We start from the raw sequence: 12,013 nt of genomic DNA, 5'->3' as shown, positions 1-12,013 counted from the left end.
CCTGCTGTGAAACCAAGCAGAAAATGGCTTCTGCTTTGAGGAGATTATTTCTTAGCAAATGATTTGCATGACCTCGGTATTGCTGAAAACATCCCTGATGTAAGCACTTTAACTGTTGTAGTCAAACAGTGGCAGGATGAGCTCTTGGCTGGACCCCTCCAGCACAGCTCAGAGTTATTTCAACGTGCTCAGAGCCATTCAGCCTCTTCAAAGCTCACCTAAAAAACTATGCCTGGCAAGAGCACACGACTGCTGCAGCCATGGATTTTATGCCAGCAACTCCCAACTCAAAAGGAGAGAAATTCTAGGGAAGAACAATTCCTGGTCATAGGAGCTGTGAAGCTACACTGTCAGATTAGTCCTGGACAAGAATTCTACCAATAACCAGGGCAGGGGGTGGGGGGGAGGTATTTTGGAATTTTTTTTTTCTATAAAGCTGCTATACAAGTAACACCGTTTCTCTTGCGACTGAGCCCAATAGAATACAGGCCTGAAGGCAGAGTCCTCAGTGCAGTGCCAGCCAGCGCCATACGATCCAGGCTACACTGCCTGCGTAGAGCAGGAAGGATGCCCCTGCAGACAGCTACCAGCCCCGAGGGTTCGGCAGAAGCCACTCTCTGTACGGAGTCCTGCTGCGCTGAGGTAGTTCACGACTATCACGGTGTGCGAATAAAAAGCATTGCAATACGTTTATGCTGCGGTGAGCTCTCTGGCAGCGGCACTCAGCTGACCAGACAGCACATTGCCAGCCTAGTGGCTGGTCACATCATGAACTCCAGCACCGCAATGCAATTTAGTGGGGTCATTGAAAAGGATCCCAAAGACTTCAGTGCGATGAGAGTCGGCCACAGGACCTGCTTGCTGAACTGTTCCTCCTCAGCCCAGCACTCAACAGGAACCTTCAGACAAACAGGCCTGCTTTGTTTCCATCTCATGACCGCTTTTTGAAGGCTCCTCGCTGCCTTTATTTATTTATGTTAAACACAAACCACATTGTTAGCTGCTGGTTTCCTTTCATGCAAGTCAACTTAATGGGTTTCCTCCTCTCTCTGGAATTCAGCAGCTCTGTCACTTGGATGGCACTGGTACCGGGCTGCATCTCGGCTTAGATTCTGTCTTTTCAAGGACAGTGATGTATAGCATGAAAGCGAGAATTTTATGAACTACAAAAGTGCTATTCCCTCAGGGAAAATTCAGGGTTTTTCTGCATGCTCAGGCTTCCTTTGAAGTGGAAACAAAAGATAATTTTGAAAGAAAAACTTAAGACTTTGAAAATACTTTTCTTAGCAAATTGCCAAAACTTTCCATGCTGGGAAGAAACTTCATTTTTAACAAGCTTCCTTTCAAAAATCAAAGTCCATACTCCTCTCCAAGTGAAGAGTTTTGAAAAATACAGAAATAAGCCTTACTGTTCCTTTTCCATAGCTGCTGACAGCAGATTTAACTACTTGTTTGTTTAAAATGAGTTTCACCCTATTCCATCAAAGACTAACAAGTAATACATTTGCTTATTTAAAAACTATTCCTTGTTCTATGGATTACATCAGAGTAAAAGGACTCCACTTGGTTCAGTACACCCTCCGCCTCTCCCCAGCTTTGTAATGCTTTATGTATTTCCTGCACCAATTTTAGGTTAATTCCTGGGTACCCTCCAGGACTCCTGTTCCTGGCAGGCCCCGGCCGCCCGGTGCCCGGGTCTGTGATGTCCAGGGTAGAGCAGCGACTCTTTCACGGGCACCCCCTGGCCGTGCTCTTTCACGGGCACCCCCTTGCCGTGGGGCAGGCGCTTGCGTGCCCGTGTGAGCTTGAGAGCTGTGCTGGTGGTGGCATCTGCCTCCGGTGGGTCTCCCAGGCCAGACAGGTCTCGGCTGAAGGGTCAGACAAAGTGTGTCCACGGGCAGGAAGGGCTCACTAGCCTTCGGGCAGCCATCCTAGGAGAAGGACAACTCTGACCCCAAACCCGGGCAGATGGAGCTCGTTCAGCCCTGTAAGGCTCCATCTCAGAGAAGGACACTCTAACCAAACCTACGACCCAAGGACTTCGCTGTCACCGTCCAAGCTCACCAGACCCTGGCAGATGAACCTCAGGTGTAAAGGGTGGAGCCAGTTCCACGCACGCTGCGCCTCACCTAAAAAATCCACCGTGCAGCCCCGAAGGGTGCACTCATCGCTTGCAGTGAGCGTGGGTAAAGCCCTTCCCAGATCTTCGCTCGTGAAGCCAAGCCGTGATGATGATTAGGTTAATTGGAAGTTGCTATAACTGCAGAGATTTGATTTCTTTTTTTTCCTCAGTAAGGTTAGTTTAAAGAAGGACAAAAGAACTGTCATTCCGCAGTGGGTGGACGGTGGCTGATGATTTCACTCAAAGAAAAAGACCTACAGCAAACTAAGATGTGGATCCCCCCCACTGTATCTAGTAAAACTACAAGACACTGTGCATTAATGTTACAGCACCAGGAATATTTCTGAAAGGTTCTCAAAACAACAAGGTCTGTGTTTCAGCCTTTGGCTTCACGGGAAACTCTGAGTCATAAACCATGAAAACACTTACGCAAAACTAATTACACACACAATTATTCCAAAGTATTTGTCATTACTCAAACAACTGCGACATCACTTTACAACCGTTCCTTGCCAGAAACTTTAACCTGGACAAAACAAATTAAAACCAAAACAAAACAGGAAAACCCGTGCCACACCCTCCCCTGCCTCAAAGCACCAACAGACTGCACAGTCATTCCGTCAAACCAGGAACTTCAAATGCTCGATTTCCAAAAACTTAAGTATTTTTAGAGCAAGTAACAGAGCAGACACAGAGAGCAGATTAACCTTTGCACTGCCCAACTTTTTATGTTATGTTTGTCCTTGTAGGGCAAAACTTCCAGAATCAAGAATGAGGCACCCCAAAAAAGGTAAGTGTTCTGTACTCAAATAAAGGCACAGTGAATACGCCTGATTTTCAGAAAGTGCCGAGTTCCCGTCCTTGGAAGAGCGACTCCTGAAGAACATGACAAATTTGAGACCCCACATTTTTTTGTAACTTGTGGAGACTCTGGGTGCAAGTCTAATTGCATGTTGCATTGAAAACCTTTAAATGAAGAAGAGAGGGAAGGGGGTGAAAAGAAAAAAAAAGACAAAAAAAGGCCTCAAGTGGAAGAAATCCCTAACTGCTGGTTGACACGAGGTCAACTCCAGATGCTTTCAATTTAGCCATGCAGAAGATAGGTGGAAAGAAACTATTATACAGTACCGCCACAGGCTGCCAAGCAGCGGAAAGCAAAGGAAAAGCTCACTTTATATAAAAGCAGAAAGTACATTTTGCCCTCTCTTGTCCTTCACGAATGATCTGCTGAAGCTTGCCTTGATGTCAGAACAAGGAACAATCTCAAGAGTGTCAGAGTGCGAGTGCAGAAAACGCGAAAAGGTAAAACTGCTGGTTTCTGATGTCTTTTTTTCATGCTTACTCAGTAACAAGTCTATCTCAGCCTGAAACCTAAAGCAAGGAAGTGGAAGAAATGATCAGACAACCACCTTTTCCTCAGTACTCTGAAAGACATCCAAACCAATTAACACGATCCCAAAAGAAAGGGGGAAAATTGGCAATGGATGACTCAGACAAACAAGTTCTTCAGCGTTTTTCTCTCGTCTGACATCTCTCCTCTCCCATTCTACCCAGCAGCTGACAGACAATACAGAAGCAGTGCACCACAGCAGGAGGCAAAGCTGCTTTGTTGTTAACCCAGGTCACTTGCTGGCCAAAGGATGAATCACACCACATCAGCTAGTCATGCCAAATACAAATGCACTGGGAAGGCTACTATAGAAGTGATCAGCCCATGAGCTTCACAGAGAGGCACCTTGAAGTCCCTTCAGCAGAACACACTAAAAGTATGTGAGGCAATTCATCTGTGTGGGGTCTGAAATCTAAACTGAGAGAAAAATCCACAGAGGAAAAATCCACTGAGTCCTCCAAGCAAGCCCCTTGAAGGCGTGAAGGCAAATCACTGTTAAAATTGTTTTTTCCCCCCTTACAGATACCAGGGCAAAGAGAGGGCAGTGACCAGTAGAGTCTCAAGGGATAGTGTGTCCTTGCTGCCGTGTTAGTTGTTCTCCAAATGGTTTAGTTAAACATCCTTGCAGGAGAGTTCTTCTGTTTACCTAATCTGACCTCACTACTAAAGAAGATCAGCCATGCTTCCTGCTAGCAGAGACGGTACCAAGTCAGAAGGCAGTGGTGGAGGTGGCATAAATCTGACTGATTTCACAAGAGTTTCTCAAGTGCATGAAAGAAGGCAGGGACAGAGTAAGTTTTTTCTCTTCCTTAGTAACACACTGAGGAAGCCAGTGCCTTTGTGGGGCGTGTATTTTCCACCCCATAATGATTTCATTTTTTTACTGTGTTTAGCATCATCTTCTGCACTGCTTACCCAAGTGCCATCTTTTTCTACTACTAAGGCACCTAAGCCCCAGTTGTAGAAATTCTCTGAAAAAGGAGCTCAAGGACATATGTTGTGGATGAAGGTGCAAAATACGAGTCCTACAGTAACAACAGTTGATAGTGGCCTAGAGCAGAGACTGGAGGGAGATTAGAGATGTCCAAGGGACAGCAAAACTGGCAGGTTTCTGGGTAAGGAGCCACAGAAAGACTGGAAGGACAGAAAACCAGCCTAGAGACCAGACCTGGGGTTAGGAAATGCCCCAGAGCTCTGATCAGGGGAGAAAGGGGCCCCCAGCTGCCAAGTCCACAGATACAGCACAGGAAGCCCTGAAGAGACAGCTGCACTGGGAGATGCAGCTTCACAGTGCCCAGGAGCAGGGGAGCGGAGGCTGGACCAAAGGGACTCTTTGGGAGCGCTGACTGTGCTGCCAGCAAGGGACACGAGAGCCAAACAAACACGTGAACAGCAGTTACTAACAGAGACACTCACACTTCTGTCACCCATCACAGGGTCGAGCAGGACGGGCTAAGAAACATTTTTCAATTTGATACTTAGTATTTCATTTTTTAATTTGGAACTTACCAGGACTTGCATGAAGTCAGTGACTTTGGGAAATGTATATCGATTGCCCCGCTTACATACTATATCTAGTTTAATTAAAAATGGGTGGTTTAATTAAAATACAGCCTACCTCTTCTTCATCTGTATGTGATCTTTCTAAAGGCTGCAGTTCAACAACTCTCCAGCTAGAAATGAGACAAGAAAAGTCAAATTAATTTACCTGAACACTGTTTCATTATTTCAGCAGTGTTTCTGCACTACATTGTTAGTTACTCCTTCTTCAGCATTGCTTATGCTTCAAAATGTCTTTCAAATAAAGTAATTTCAAATTTAAGGTGCTGGTAACAGATGGCTGAATTTTAGATTTTCCTTTCCCAACCTAGTCTTTAAGCTATTCAACAGAGTTTTTATAACCTTTTTAACTTTAATGACAATATAAAAGCACATACAAATGAGAGATTTAAAATACAGAACAACTGCATTCAGCCATTTCAGCCTATCTGCTAGGAAGCCACTGAACGCCAGCACAGGAGATCAATTACCCTGGTTTAGCGATCCTAAGATGTTCTTTTTCCTGAAAAAACCAATCAAACGAAAAAAGCAAAACAAAAAACCAGACATGTCTCTAGAATCATGGATTATAGGTTTGTACTGTATGGAAAAAAATAAGCTTATTCTGCTGTCTCAGAACGGATCAATTTTAAAAATATATGCTAAAAGTATTTTCTTATGAACCAGAACACACACGAAAGTCAGCAACCTCCAAATAACCGCTCAGAGCATGTTGGCCTTATGGCCCATGTAAGGACACAAGTACCACTACAATTAAGATGATAGAAACCCACTTCTATTTTTAGCCAATCTGTGCATCTGCCACCCCCCACCTCCTCACCCCGTGTGCATCAGACTATTTGCCGGCACTGTCAGCTGTCCAGCCTTCCCACCACTCCACTCACACAAACTGAAGCGCACAGAAATAAAAACCTGGGCTCGTGGAAAGATCCTCTTACTATGAAAACATTATCCCACTGCACGTTAACGACAGTCTTGGTTAATACTCTCACGTTCATTTTGGTACCTTCTTTGCAACTAAGGAGGTCATGAACAAACCTTGGCGTAAGGATTTCTTTGTACTGTAGTTTCTCCAACTTCGAAGGTGCCACCAGCGACATGGGAATAATAATGTTGTCTATATCATAGGAGCTCTCGCTTCTCAACCTCCTCCTGGAGCTATGCTGAATAATATCATCAATACAAGAGGTTATACATCAGCTCAAACAGGAACTACATGTTAGCTGAGAAACATTTGGACCGCACGAGGAGAAAGCCTGTGACTGGAACACATTTTCTAGCGGCTTAATGACTGCCAACTTCCCCCTGCCAATGGAATCTCAACAGATCTTAAAACTATCTCATCTCTGAGACTTACTTCTTGCCAGCATAACTCTAACTGAGATCAGTGGGAGCGAGTTTCCCTTCCTTGATTTCAGTACAGTTAATTCTGAACACTCAGGACAATTTTGAAGCTAACCCCACCTTCTTCATAATGTTCAGTCTACAAAGATGAGCTTCTATAATCTATTGCTGACCCAAGCCCAAGCGGTTCTCCAGCCTGATAAACAATTAAGAATTCCAAAAGAATGAGGCTACGTTTAGCAGTGAAGAACAGCCTGCATGCAAAGCGGTTTTCTGAACGTCGTCCGAAAGACAGAAACCAAATTTCTTTGCCATGATCATAGCAGGTCTCCAGGTGGTGTTCTCTGCTCATCAGTGCAGGGAACCTACATGGCTCAAAAACTGGAGTGCCTCGATTACAGGAGCAGGTTTAGTTTTAAATCATGTTACATTCCGTAATACGATTTTCAGCTGAACATTCATGGTTTAGTGGTGACCTGGCAGTGCTGGGTTAACAATTGGACTCCATGATCCTAAACGCCTTTTACAACCTGAACAATTCCATTACTCTGTTCTAAAATACTCATTTAGGCGTACTTTGATGACGGTCTGCTCAAGCAAGGGAAAAAAGGAGTGTGCATGGTCAAAATTTGGGGGATTGCAGATTTAAACTCTTCTCTCCAGGAGCTGTCACCAGATTGAAACATGACGACTTGCAGAGCACCAGTATACCACTAGGCTTAGCAGAATCATGGGAGTGAAATCTGAATGTTATTACGAAATTCTCAAACAATCCCAACAAAACAAAGTGTGTTTCTGCAGGGACTTGACTGAACTAGAGCTCTGCTGCTCTTCAGCAAATTTATATACCAGAGACTTTGTCTGTCATTTCGCACAAAAGGTTTTAAATAGCGAAGCTGAGAGTTACCAAGTTCTGTGACTACATTTGCACCATGAGGCCATTTTATGTATCTGCACCAAGGAAAAAGGGTTGTAGGAGCCCTTGTGTAAAGTTTGGAACATAAATCACATTATAGTTAATGAAATTTGGGAAAAAAAGAAGAAAAAATAATGAAGAAAGGAAAAAAATAAAGCTCCAGTGCCAAACTTACACTCCAGTTATACGATCTGCAGGATTCTTTTACACGTGAGTATCTGGTGTATGGACACCACATCCTCAATCTGGAATAAATTACTTAATGTAATCCACTGTAAAATGCTCCGTACTATAATTTAACACTAAATTAGACGTAAAAAGCCTGTGGTTTTGGATTATTCATTTATACAACCCTCTGCTGAGATTTCAGTTCAGACAGTGATCCATTTTTGGTTTACCTGTGATGAAGCGCTGTGTGTGGGTCTCGACACTGCACTGACATTGGTCACGGCAGCAAAACTGCTATGGGATTCTGGTTCTGCGTGTTGGAAGGAGAATGTCTCAAACCCACTGTTACGTTCGCCTGGTACAAAAAATAATAATTAAAGAAAGGCATACTGGCTGTTGTTTATTAGACTAAAGATCTTTTTCCAGACAGTAATATAAAAGTAATTTCTAGGATCCCACAGCAAACCACTTGGATTTACTAGATACTAAAAAAAGCCACCTAAATAAACACTTGCTACGGATCCTGTCATTGCTGTGCCACAAAACCCATCCCTCTCCTTCTTAACGGTTTCTTCTTGTGGAACCAGCTTCATAGGGGCAAATCCTGCTGCTTTTTTCAGGAGCTGCCATAGACTACAGACTCAACAAATGCCATCAGATCAGACTTGGAGGAGTCTCCCCAGTCTTCCCTAGCTGGGGTGCATCTCCCTGACACACTGGTTCAGTCAGCCCTCGCTCATGGTTCTTCCTTGGTAAATGATAAAATGCAACTGGCAGCAAGGGTTACACACAAAATCAGTTTCTAGATCACCATGTGTGGTTCCTTTTAGCAGTAGTCCACTGCTCCAGACAAATGGTAATTTTTGTTTACTCTTATTCAGTCCCAGTGTCAGCAGCATTTAGCGGGATTCAGAATTTAACCACCTGTGCTCTGCTTTCCTTCCACCTTAATTTCCAGTAAGAAAAGAGAACTTGAATTTAATATACCAACTAATAAAAAGAGTCAGTGTATTCCACCATGGAAAAAGAAGTAAGATTGATGCTACAGACTACTGCACAGGCTAGGTCAAGGACATGAACTCTCATCTCCCAGGCAGCTCCGCAACTCCCTGGCACACAGCTTTTATTTTTGGCCTTGTTCATCAGGCTGACCTTCCCCATGGATAACTTCTCCTAGACAGAGCCCAAATTAGGAATAAATATGTAGTACTATACCCGCAGCACTAATAAGCTAGAACTGCTGCTGCTACTCCGGAATACACCACAGAGCAGTTTGCTGGCACTGGGAAACTACTATCCCCATGACAAAAGATTGTGGGTTTTGATCCACTAACTCGAAGAACTAAATACTATTGGCAGAAGACTAATTGTAACTTCAAAAGGTTTATGGCAAGAAGTTTTCTCTCTTGCTAGTGCTCCCAAGTAACTGCAATCGTTGATCTCGGTGTGCGTGACGGCACAATTACTAGGGAGACAACCCAGTTGCAAGAAACAGTGTCAGCATCCGCTTTTTGGGGACCAGCAACTGGTTACAGAAGCGAGTGGCATGAAAAAAAGGATGGTGAGAGGTGACAGGGCACAGCACCCCCCACAGAGACGAGACACTCACCGCGAGTCAGAGCAGGCTGTGCAGCAAAGGGGAGGCTGTAATGCCCATGGGGGAGGAGGCAGAGAAAAATCCTCATCTCAATACAAGACAATTTTCAGTGTGTCCAAACTCGCCTTTCACTCTGTCCTGTAACTTTCTAATCAATAGGGGTTTTTTTGGTTTAGGGTTATGGGGTTTGGGGGATTTTTTTGTTTGTTTGTTTGGTTTGTTTTTTTAACAGATCATAATTTTTGGTTAAACCACCTCTGCAGTAATTCCTGTATCTCCACCTCTGTTGGAAGCTTACACTAGCAGTTTTACATGGATAGGCACCAGAAGTGTATTTTTCCACAATGTTAACTGATCATTTATAGCTTTTATTCTTTCTGAGGGGAAATGTTAAACCAATATAGTTTGTCCTCTTACTCAGTGATTTATTTTCTTCAAATGTCTCGTGAGGAATTTTGCCAAATGTTTTCCAAAAGTTCACATAATGAATCTGTAACAGAACCTGTTAGGTTTTACATGCTGATAGCTGGAGGGGTAAGATGCTGGGTTTTTTTACCATGGTACACTGAATCTTTTGTCCCTAAATTATCACATTATTCTACAGAACTTTCAAGGTACTTTAATTTTCCAAGCAACAAAGTAGAGCTTCAATGGCTTAAAATATAAAGATAATAAGGGCGAAAATATTAATTATAAGCACTGGCTACCCACAGGCCCTCTTAACAACCTGGAAGGAAATTGGAGCCACAAATGGCAGTACACAACAAAGGGGACAGATGACCAAAGATGCCAGGAGTAGTAAATGTTTGTTTGGGCACATGACTTGACAGATTAACTTTGCAATTCAGTCTGTTTCACTGACTACTATAAAAAAACCCTTCATATAAAAAATAACTGCCAGTATTAGAACATAGTTGGACTGCTGAGCAGTTTCCTTCAAGAATATTATTCCAAAAATAAAATACAGAAGCTTCTCTCCTTTTGTAATATGCACCCAAGAAGAAAGATTACTATGCTTTAAAATAGCAAATTATTTTCATGGTGTCCTAAGCCCATTTCTTCATTCCTGTAACGCAGTATTCTTTTTTGAGACAACTTGAAATTATTTTCAAAGCCCAGTGATAACCAACTCATTTATACAGTACGTACTTTAAAAGGAGTAGTGCTGTCTTAAGCAATACCATTTTTCTCTTACCTACTGCTGTCTCACTTAGATGTCTTTTCTTCCTTCCTTCTGACAGCTGCTCAGATGTTCCTGACACTGACTGAGATTTGGAATTAGATAAACAGCCACTGCTCCACTGTTTGACAGAAACATTATGTTGATTATAGTCTACAACAGAAAAAGCATGTATCAAGTTGAAAACTTATTTTCCATTGGTGCAATTTCCAGGCAATATCTCAACTGCTGAAGTATTTATAATGGGAAAAAACAAAAACAAACCAGACTTCTGATAGGAATAAACAGTACTGCAGTCAGGCACCCGTGTCTGCAGAGACCCCATGGTCCAAACTCCCCCCGCTTGCATTACCACCCTCCTATGGCTCTGATGGGATCATGTCAGTGCAGCAGAGGAGAACTTTGACACTGTGGTCTGGGAAGAGATTCCTCTTCCACCTAAGCTTTAGCCAGTCACCTTCTCTGATTATCTGCTTTGTGGTAAGTTGATAAACTGAGCCTCTTCAGAGCAGAAAGTACTGGCAATTGAACGAAAAATGGTCATGCAAATACTAAAATATTTAGCTTTACATACCATTGTCTGGAGATACTTTAAACTCCACTCCCAAAGATGAGGTATCAACAGGTTCTCCTTTGATGTCATCCTTCCTTAATAATGTTTCAAAGTATATGTGAAGAGGAATATCTAATAAAAAAAATCCAAACGGAATGAGGTTTGTATCAGAGAGATGGCAACCTATGAGCCAATGAATTATGCATCATCACTTCAAGTCCAGGAATCGATTTACACAGCAGTATGTAATACAATCTACGAGCAATATTGCTGCCTTGAGTCCTTCAACTCGTGAAGAAGGGCAGTGCTCAGTAACTCCCACAAGGACCAATCACTTGCTGTATGGCAAGAGTGTCTTCACGCAGTGAAGCTGAAGACAACACAGGAAAACATGTCCTGAAACTTGTAAGACCAAAGGAAAACTGGATGACAATATCCAAAAAAGCCCAGGCATTCCCAAGAAGTGATTTTTGCATGATTAAAAAAGAAAATCTGAGGTAAGGCATTTCTCAGCAAGATAGTTACAGTACAAGTGCTGTCCTCCACTACACGCAGAGACCTGTAGTCTCTCCTTCCCATCAGCGATCTAAGTACTACACAAGCTCATCTCCACCAATTGCCTGGAGGAAAAAACCCAAGGTACCTGTTTTTCTATTAATGGGAAGGGTGAGTTATGCCATGCTAAAACCAAATCCATTTTCAGCTCTGAAGCTATGTGCTGACCAAGGCAGCACGCTTGAGTGGGTCCAAACTCTCCAGCACTAAGAGCTTTTAAGGGCTGACAGGACGGCTCAGATCAAGGTAGGACTCAAACCTAAGGAATGCTCCTGAACAAATCCCAGTGCAGGTGCACACACAGTTAGATTAAGAGAACTTTTTTTGGTGTTCAGAGTCGAAGCAAGAAAGAGTAAGGTTACCTTAGTCTGGAATAAATTAAGTCCGTACCTGCAATCACCCCAGAGCTATTCTGGAAAGTAAGCTCTGGGGGGGTATCGAGTGAGAGTACCACTTGGGTCTTTATCTCTTGACTAACTCCTGCACAAAACCCAGCATGGCAGAGTGCACCAAGTGTGCTTTTCCTGTCATCTTTTCAGAAGGCTTTGGTTCAGTGTTCTGGGTACAGGTAATTAATGCTTTTGGAAATTGCTGCTGCTGGCAGCCTAGGGGTAATTTCAAGGTATAC

The 12,013-nt window shown here is 43.2% G+C and overlaps 1 protein-coding gene across 1 annotated transcript in view; it reads right to left on the bottom strand.

Moving 5' to 3' along the window:
- KANSL1L (KAT8 regulatory NSL complex subunit 1-like) overlaps positions 1-12,013 on the bottom strand; it is a gene marked incomplete at its 5' end in the record, with an annotated part of 40,725 nt that overhangs the window by 3,302 nt on the left and 25,410 nt on the right. The window contains 5 exons of the mRNA XM_010145705.1: positions 5,131-5,185; positions 6,111-6,235; positions 7,731-7,855; positions 10,293-10,430; positions 10,852-10,962. Coding sequence (XP_010144007.1) covers positions 5,131-5,185; positions 6,111-6,235; positions 7,731-7,855; positions 10,293-10,430; positions 10,852-10,962 — 554 coding nt within the window. The remainder of the gene's footprint in view (positions 1-5,130; positions 5,186-6,110; positions 6,236-7,730; positions 7,856-10,292; positions 10,431-10,851; positions 10,963-12,013) is intronic.

Source organism: Buceros rhinoceros, unplaced genomic scaffold, assembly GCF_000710305.1.
Source record: "Buceros rhinoceros silvestris isolate BGI_N320 unplaced genomic scaffold, ASM71030v1 scaffold8281, whole genome shotgun sequence".
In the NCBI taxonomy this organism is placed as follows: Eukaryota; Metazoa; Chordata; class Aves; order Bucerotiformes; family Bucerotidae; genus Buceros; species Buceros rhinoceros.
Note: the sequence above shows the minus strand (reverse complement) of the source record. Positions and strands in the feature narration are given on the sequence as shown.